We start from the raw sequence: 10047 nt of genomic DNA on the forward strand, positions 1-10047 counted from the left end.
GCGCGCGACTTTTATTTTGCCGGGCAGGGTTCGATCCCCGTCACGGCCAATTTTTTTCTTCGTTGTTAAAATTACACATAATTGCAATCATTACCTATTCATATTGGATTAAAATTGTTTTCTACAGTTTTATTGAATCTACATTTTTTAATAAAGAGAATTCGTAGTAACTATACATGTCGTTTTTGGAAAAATTTAGAAATTAATTTTAAACCAATATGAATAGGTAATTATGATAATTATATGTAATCTTAACGAATGTAAAAAAAAAAAATTGGCCGTGGCTGAGATCGAACCCTCATCGGCAAAATGAAAGTCGCGTGCTCTGACCCAGGAATGAGCGATCTTTTTCGAGTCGAAGTCCCCTTTGTTCCAACTTCATTGCTTGGAGTGCAAATCTCGCTAGTTGCTTTTTTTTTCTTTAACTTAATTTATTAATTATATTACAATATTTATCATATTTTTTTTATAACAATACTGAGTCCCATATTTGTGTCTTGTTAATGGATAAAGAATAAATATATTTCTGCCCTTTTTAATTTATTGTAGTAACAAGTGTTAGTACAATAAATTAATAAAAAAAAAATAAGTTAAAGAAAAAAAAAGCAACTGGCGAGATTTGAACCTGTGGCCAACAGAACCTGTCTGTTAAAAGACAACGGACAAATATATTGGTAGCAATTGCAGTGGGTGATATAAAACTTTAAAATCACCCAATAAATCATATGACTTTGAATTTTAAAGTCATATGATTTATGTATCAATTACTGTAAGTATTTGGATCTTACATAATTAGGATGACATCCCAAAGTACAGCTGCCGTAAATAGCTTCTTTCGATGCAAAAGAATATTTGACCTTGCAATATTACTATTATGAACAATACCCACAACAAATTATACTACAAATCCTGTATTGGCGAAAGAGTGGGGGGTCATATCTATAAAGGAACCATTTTTCTAAATTTCCAAGACAGTCTTGTTTCAACAATCATCTGAAACTTAGGTACTTTTGTGAATAATAAGTTTTCATTAATAACAAGAAATATGGAGTTTGATGAACCGGTTGCAAAAAAATCGAAAAAACGTTTTCATAATGCTCAGTGGGAGAACCAATATGGTTTAGTCCAGTTTGACAGCAATACCGCGTTTTGTGTGTTATGTGAACCACCAAAGCCTTTCATTCACTTCTTGAAAACGAACCACGAAAATCATTACCTTAATTTTCACAGTGAATTCAGCACAAAAAAGGAAAGTGATCGAATTTCACACATCAAAATGAGAAAATCGTTACTGAGTTATGAAGGGGCTGAACGCATTGATGGATCAGTAGCAACTGGGACAAGAATTTCTTTTTTGATGGCTCAAGAGATGTTACCATTTGAGCATGGTGAAGGATTGAAGACCATTGTAAAAAAATTCAATCGGGAATCGTTTAACACATGTCCCAAATTACAATAAGAAGTAGAAGAGGCAATATCCAACGTTCCATTATCCCGGAGGATAATCACCAATTGAATTCAATTAATGAGTGAGAATATTTACTCTCAAATCGATGATGATCTACAACGATGTGACTGTTTCTTTCTTCGACTCGATGAATCCACGGACATCAGCGACATAGCACAAATTATAGTTTTTATCAGGATGGTTTTCCCCGATTTATCATTAAAAGAAGAATGCTTTGGACTATTTTCATTGCATGATAGAACCACTGCTGATGAACTCTTTAAGCATTTTGAAATTCTACTAGAGTCACGCAATGTCCCTCTGGAAAAGTTGGTTTCCATAACATCTGATGGAGCTGCAACGATGACCGGAAATCAAAATGGTTTTCTAGCTAAGTGCAGAAATAATAAGAAGTTTCCTTTCTTTAACGTTTATCATTGCATCATTCATCAACAAGTATTGTGTGTTAAAACTCTTAAAATAAACGATGTGATAGATGAAGTGGTAACAATAATTAATTTTATTCGGGGACGGGCGTTAAATCACAGACGATTAAAACAGCTCATAAAAGATATGGACGAAACTAGTGATAAATCTGATGTTATTTACTATACTGAAATGCGATGGTTGAGTAAAGCAAATATGCTTCAACGATTTGCAAACTTACTTCCGATAAATCGCGAGTTTTTATTAACAAAAGAAAAAGAGGAGCAGGTCAATAAATTGCATGACTTTAAATGGCTGTCATTATCAATGTACGCAGTCGATTTAACTTTGATCATTAATTCGATTAATAAAAAACTACAAGGGAAGTGTAAGGTTGTGTGGGACCAAATTCAAGTGATTAGAGATTTCGAATTAACCTTGGTGAACATTATAAAACATTGTGAAGTGAATATTATCGATGAAAGATTGCAGCGATTAAAAAAATTGTCCGATAAGAGCTCAGAAGAACGATTCAGTGGAGAGTCGTTAATAAAAGTAACAATGCCTGTTTTAGATGAAGTCAAAAAACGTTTTAAAGATTTTAGAGATCTTGAAATTATTGCTGAAATAGCCGTTAATCCGTTTGCTATACAATTCGAACGATATGAGGACTTATCGAAACAATCAAACGACTGTTTTCAAATGCTGACTGGATTAACTTTAGTGAAATCAGTTTTGTTATTATTATCATTATATTAGCTCTTCTACTTTCATGATGAACACTCAAAAAATCTGTAATATAACTAATTTTCCCACTTTTTTACTGTTATTGCGGAATATCATTCTTTGGCTGGGCATGCATAAAGAATTCCGCTTTTACTATGTGATTTGAATCTCCCACTTCGTGGAGGAGATTTCACTTTTCTCACTTTTAGCGGAGAATTTAAGGTTACACTTATCACTCGTTGCTCGAGAAGGAGTAAGTTTCTTTATTTTCTATACTTTTTGTTGAAGGAAGTCACTGTGTGGCGTCCCTTTCTGAAAAACTGTGGGGGCTAGCGCACTCACACGAGTGAGCTGGTGACTCGCCCCACCATGTCTCCTACCTTCACGCCGTACGGCCGGCAAGGAAGCCGCTGGAAGACTATGTGGATCAGCCTTTAGTTAGTTAGAATTTATGAACTACGCAATTAACACCTTTGTATTCAATAATTACTAATTTAAATACATATATTAGTTTATGTATGGGCATTTCTCTGTAAACTGGGCAACTTGCTATAGGAAAGCTGTCTTGGCAATTTTTTTGCTTATATGTTCAATAATTGTTATTTAGGCGTTAAATATCTATCTATTTAGCATAACATGGCAAAGGAACCAAGAATATTTCTATTAGTTTAGGAAATATTGAGCTTATTCTAAAAAATCGTTACAGGGGACTGTTGTCTATATCAGGGGACTGTGTGTTGAAATGAAAAATACCATCTTAATACCAAAATGAAACATTTTTTATTTTTATTAAACTTTAAAGTTCACTAATTAAATAACTGAACAATAAAGAAGCATATAAAATCAACAGTCTTCTTATAATATTTTACTTTTAATCGAATTTTAAGTAAACCTTTGTTTCTTATCTTAGTCTTAATAGTAATTAGTACTAAGTAAAATCACATACATTAAAAATACGTTTAACTACTTTTAATCTTGAACTATAGAATCAGTCTCATTATAAAAGAAGATAATCATACAAATATCACATAAATTTCGTATATAAGCCAAGCAATGAATCAAGCATGTATCGCTTTTGTTTCCGTTCTGCTTTTCTAGTGATAAATTCTTTTTTTCCCGCTCCTTGTCTACTGTTAGAATCATCTTCGAAGAAATTTACAACTGCTTTTACACATTCTTCTGAAATGTTTTTTTTTCCTTGCCATTTGATGAGACGTTTTTCCCATTTTAATTCTCTTATAGGTTATCACACCTGCGTTTTTCATTCGCCATAACTTATATTTATCAACAATCTTTCCCGAAACTATTTTTGTTAGAAGCCTTTTTTCTTTTAGTGTTTTCATCTCTGAGAAATTATCTTGCAATTGTTGTTTCAACCCTTCACCGAAAAGTGCCCTTTTGACTCGATCTTTCCTACACTCTGGAGTATCTGCCATTTTCTGTAACTTAGTATTTGGTGTATCTTTAGTATTTTCTTTCTTCTTCAACCGCGATAGGCGTTTCTTGTACTTCAAAACTTTCTTCTTCAGAGCTTTAATTTCTTCATCTTTTTTCTTTTTTATTTTATGTCTTAGTAACTTGTTTCTATCAATTTTTATTTTAACTAATTCAGGAACTTCAGATGTTGACATTCGACATGAATTACTTGCATCAGAATCTGGAGTATTTTCTCTCATAAACGAGTTCGTAATATTTGCTAACACTTTTTTCTTATTACGATATTTCGTACAATGCTTTCGCCACTTCTTTTTTGCCTCCCGATGTTCGCGTGAAGTCATGTTTTCAACAAACTTTCTTGTTCCCTTTTCTTTTTTTTTAAGGTATTTAAGGCGTTCTTTTTCCCTAAGCTCTTCCCTTTTCTGCGGGTCGTTTTTAATACGCTCGTATCTCTTTCGCTCAGCTTCTCTTTTTCTTTGTAAAATCTCTTCCTTAGAGAGCTTTTTCTTTCTTGGCGCCATACTCTAAACAGGTGTGTTACCTAAAACAACGACAAACATAAAATAAAAAGAGTCCCCTGGATGCAGAAACAGTCCCCTGTTCTGTTGAGGAACAGGGGACTGTCACCAGGGGCCTGTTTAATTTGATTTCATCGAGAGGTAACAAAAAATGTAATTGAGCTATGTTATTTTGTTGTACACAGGTTATATTTATCTATTACAACGAAATAAAGTTTCTACGATATAAATTAATAACATAAGAAGAATCAAAAATACTCCTTACCAGAGGACTGGTGGCCGACAGGTTATGACGTGACTTCCACGGAGGGACGCCCCTGTAACACTAAATAAAATGCCATCCGAGCGGAATGGCAGCTACCGCGCCAAACTTCAGATTGTTTGCGTTCCGTTACACGCAGTAATGCTGTTGTTTAACTTTTATACTACATTCCGCGTAATTTGAAATATGGACAGGGGAACTGTTTACAAAATGTGGAGACAAACTTAAATTAACTTTTTTAATATTATGAAATTAATATTTATTAAAAATGAACAGGCCTCACGAACAATCAAATAATATTGTTTGTATAATCATACAATTTTATTGTTAACTTCCCAGTGGGAAGTTATAGTAATGGGTCCGATTTTGCGAATCGCTAATTTTGACATATCTCCACGTTTTAAGGTCCCCAGAGTTGAATACGATAGTTTTTACGTGGACGTCTGTGTGTGTGTATGTACGTATGTGCGTATGTTCGTACGTGCGTTCGGAATTATTTTTCGCCTCGATTATCTCGAGAACAAAAAATGATATCGACATGGGACCAACTGCATTCGACGCGTAATTACGTAACTTAGAACTGATTAGATTTTCAGCAAAATCGGTCCAGCCATTTTTTATGCAGAATCAAAAAACTGAAAAAATAGTGAACTACCTAAATTCTGCAATTTATAAATTATACCATTTTTTAGACAAAATTTCAAGATCATTGCAGAAATATGAATATTAAATGATTGGAATACTTGTATGGATATATGATGACAATATTTCATCGAAAAAAAAAAAAATTTAAAAAACAATATCAACAATGAAAGAATTTTAAACTCGTGTCAGGATTGAGAAAACAGCATTAAAGACGCTATAATAGTCCATAATAATTGTCAATAATATGGAATTGTGTTCATAACAACTGAACATTGTTACGAACAAGTGATTATTAATCATAATAATATTTAAATAATAAGTTTTAAATTGTTATAAACAATAAAAAAAGGGACCTTTTCTATATATATGAGTACTTTTAACGCATAATTTTTTCGTTCACTAAAAAAATGTTACCAACCGTATGCCATAAATGAAAACATACTTTTTTCGTGTATAACAATGAAATTCGTTGTAAATAATGAAAAAAAGGATCTATGAGGTACATTCGAATTCTTCTAACGCACAATTTTTTTTTTTTTTTACTGAAATAAAGTAACTAACCATATCAAATGAATAAAAACAGACTCATTTCGTTTATAACAATTCCATTTGTTATAAAAAATGGAAACGGGTTCTATTCGAATTGTTTTTTTATTTTTTCCACTGGGAAGTTGGTCGTGTGGACCTTTCGGGTCGCACCCAGACCACTGCAGAGCACTGATATTTTCAACTAGTTTTTCTTTTCATTATTTGAATCTGGAGTAAGTAAAGTGGTTTGGTGACACACCAGGGGACTCGTTTTGGAGACCTATTAAAACAATTTTGATACAATAAAGTTTATTTTCATAAATATTAAACGCTGAGTAGAGATAGATTAGGTTATTATCTTTCGTAGTTACCTAAGAAACAGATATTATGTGTAATTTTACTATACAATATTGGCCTGAGACAACGAGTTGCCCAGTTTACAGAGAAATGCCCGTATATATGTGTCAGAGAAGAGAGACCAGTATAGAAGTCCAATGCTGTGTTAGAGATCCGGACGAAGTTTCGGTCAACATGTCGGTATTTTGGGTCAACATGTCGGTAATCTCAGGTCACAACATGAAAGTTTCTGTGAACCCATCGAGCGATGGCGCTGCAATTGTTTATTTCAGCCACGCCCCTTAATCTAAGAGAGAAAAGAGATAAGATTTGTGTTCTCTTTTACTCTCATTACAAGAATCCTAAGCCAGTTTATTTTCAAGCACAAATTTTTAAATAGAAAAGGTCCAGCACTGTTCGCAACATATATAAAAGCTATAATACCAATTTGATATTCTTGTAACAGCTCAGAGGTAACGCGCTCGACTACGGAAACGTAGGTTTTGTGATCAAGCCTATCAATGTTATTTTTTTTTTTTTTTTATTTAATTAATTGTAATAATGAATTTTTTTAGGACAAATTTCATACGCAATCATACTAAAGGAGAGTACAAAATGATGTACGACCGAAGGAATTTTTTTGTAACAAATAACGATGTTTATAAGGAAAAAAAAGAGAATCCAATTATGCATGATAATAATGAGTCAAAGGCTTCGATAATGATATTACAATGTTAATAATATATTTTTAAAAAAAAAAATATTTAATAATACAACAAAATTTTTTTAAAGAATATACTTTTTTAAACAATATTGGGACTGCTCGAAAGGCCTAGAACTTGGTACCTGAAGAGAGTTTTTTAAAAATTTTTCTCGGGCAACAAAACCCCTATTGTCTCAACATCCTTAATCCCACAAACAATAGGGACTTCTCGAAGTCCTATCTATCACAGTAGATAGAAATGAGACAAGTAACAAAATAGTCTTTCCTCTGTGTTCCGTAGGGCAAGCCCACCCTACTTAAGACTTTAAATATTACTTTACCTTCCATTCCAGTAAATAGGACGATAGCTCAGGGGTAAATTCTCTGTCTACGAATCTTTTGGTGACTGGTTCGAATCTTGCCAGTTGCTATTTTTTTTATTCATTAATTAAATAAAATTTATTACATTTTTTTTTGTAGCAATACCAGTACCCTTTTCCTTTTCTGGGTAATGGATAAAAATCCCAAATTTTAAGAATTATTTTTTACTTAGTTTAAATAACAACAATGAACAACTTACAAATATATATACTATATTTCTAAATTCTGGTATTACTTGAGTAGAGAATTTACCCCTGAGCTATCGTCCTATTTACTGGAATGGAAGGTAAAGTAATATTTAAAGTCTTAAGTAGGGTGGGCTTGCCCTACGGAACACAGAGGAAAGACTATTTTGTTACTTGTCTCATTTCTATCTACTGTGATAGATAGGACTTCGAGAAGTCCCTATTGTTTGTGGGATTGAGGATGTTGGGACAATAGGGGTTTTGTTGCCCGAGAAAAATTTTTAAAAAACTATATTTTTTTCGCTCCCTACTACCCGAGAACGAAACTAAGCTCCGCCTTTCACTTCAGCTCGGCGAGATGCCGGGTTGGCGTGCCATCTTGCGGTCATTTTTATAAATGCTGACTACATTTCTTAGCTCCCATAAGGACTAAACTTGGGAGCGTGACATCCGTCCCCAATAAGATGTCAGTCAAAGGCATTTTTACAATCTTTAAAATTTAAATCTTTAAATGTATAATCTTACTGATTGTTAATCAAATTCTGTGATGCCCAGATTTTTTATCTAATGATCATTTTAAAAATAAGCTTTATTCTTTTAATCTTTTAAAATTGGTTTTTTTTTATTTTCAATCATTTAATATTCAATCAAATTATAAAAATTTTTCTTTTTTTAATGTTTATCATTTCGTTGAACAGTCAACTTAAGAAATTAGGACTGGTAAGTTATCTTGCGTCGGTATAGTAGAAAAAAAATTCAACTAGTGTCACTGTTTTCTGATAGATGACAGTAATTACACTGTTTTCAATCAAAAATTCAAAATGCTTATATGATTTTGAATTTTGAACTGTTTAATAGCAACTTTACTTACCAAAAATAAATATTAGATTGATCTTCTTGAAATGGAGCATAATTTTCTTCAAAACCAATTACTTATATCGATATTTTTTATCGTTAGAGATATACCACATCAAGTTATATTGAGTTAATTTCTTTACAATATCAATTACACAATTCAAAATAATAAAAAAATACTTTACTTTTAAATTGAATTTTTCTTCAATATATTTCCTTTTTTTGTTTCATCAATCATTTAAGTTACTGAATTACTTGCTATTTCTTCAGTTAGTTTGTGTTTTAATTGACTATCAGTAACACAGTCTTCTAGTATTATCGTAATTATAAATAAAATAAAATATATTATTTGTATCATTAATTTACGCTTAGTTTAACTTTTCTAATAAAGTTAGTTTCTTCCATCGTGTAATGAAATTTTTTAAACAGGTTTTTTTTCAATATAATTTTTATTTCAAACTCTTCTTTCATTAATGACATATTTTTTTAAAAACAAAATAAATTTTCACACAAATAAATTATATATTGAAGAGAAATAAAATTAAGATCCTATTAAATTTTTATTATTACTCAATTTAGTTCACACGACAATTAGTTTTAACACAAAAAAGTAATTTTTTGGGTAAATATTAAAACACATTTGTTATAATATCAATTTATATATAGGATGACATTGTCAGAATATTTGTAGGCAGTAGTTGAACGCACAAATATTCGACGGGAGCTGAGACAACGTGGCTCATAATTTGGAAGTGTAGAAAACCAAAGTTAGAGAGATACACGCAAATGTAAATTTTCTTAAATATAAATAAAAGTTATACTTATAACTTCAGGAATGATTTTCGAATTCTTTAATTGACCCTGATTATTTTATTTTAAAATAATTGAATTGAGTAGTGATTTATATTAAAATTTATTAATAAATTAATATTCATATTATATTTATATTTAAATTCAGGTAAATTAAGGTATTCATTAAAAATATTGATTTATTTTTATAAAAACTTAAGTAATAAAACTTTTTTTTTCGTTGCACGAAAATTGTTTATGTTTATTAAAGGAGAGAATAATACTGACAGACATTATTTTTGAAGTTTTTCAACTTTTTAATAATTCAGTTTTCAAATTTTTTTCACTTGGATTACGTTATTACGTTAACATTGAGATAAAAATGTTATTATCATTAGATTATAAGCCTAAATATACTTATTTATGTAGTAGGAATTACATGACATTACATGAGCCAGAAAGAAGACTTTTCTCTGTATAAGCATTTTGAATTTTTTTTTCTACTATACCGACGCAAGATAACTTACCAGTCCTAATTTCTTAAGTTGACTGTTCAACGAAATGATAAACATTAAAAAAGAAAAATTTTTATAATTTGATTGAATATTAAATGATTGAAAATAAAAAAAAACCAATTTTAAAAGATTAAAAGAATAAAGCTTATTTTTAAAATGATCATTAGATAAAAAATCTGGGCATCACAGAATTTGATTAACAATCAGTAAGATTATACATTTAAAGATTTAAATTTTAAAGATTGTAAAAATGCCTTTGACTGACATCTTATTGGGGACGGATGTCACGCTCCC

General features: G+C 31.1%; 2 protein-coding genes across 2 annotated transcripts; one reads left to right on the forward strand and one right to left on the reverse strand.

The window, feature by feature from the left end:
• Positions 1–1645: 1645 nt before the first annotated feature.
• LOC118064495 (general transcription factor II-I repeat domain-containing protein 2A-like) lies at positions 1646–2632 on the forward strand. Its single transcript, XM_035079136.1, has one exon. It carries the CDS (start codon positions 1646–1648, stop codon positions 2630–2632), a length of 987 nt encoding a protein of 328 aa, XP_034935027.1.
• A 970-nt stretch (positions 2633–3602) lies between these two features.
• LOC118064496 (uncharacterized) lies at positions 3603–5022 on the reverse strand. Its single transcript, XM_035079137.1, has 2 exons — positions 4820–5022; positions 3603–4577 (listed from the first exon to the last, which is right to left on the reverse strand). Exon 2 carries the CDS (start codon positions 4555–4557, stop codon positions 3739–3741), a length of 819 nt encoding a protein of 272 aa, XP_034935028.1. The 5' UTR covers positions 4558–4577; positions 4820–5022; the 3' UTR covers positions 3603–3738.
• Positions 5023–10047: the final 5025 nt, after the last annotated feature.

This window comes from Chelonus insularis, unplaced genomic scaffold (assembly GCF_013357705.1).
Source record: "Chelonus insularis isolate UGA/USDA-ARS -01 unplaced genomic scaffold, ASM1335770v1 contig_211_pilon, whole genome shotgun sequence".
Lineage (NCBI taxonomy): Eukaryota > Metazoa > Arthropoda > Insecta > Hymenoptera > Braconidae > Chelonus > Chelonus insularis.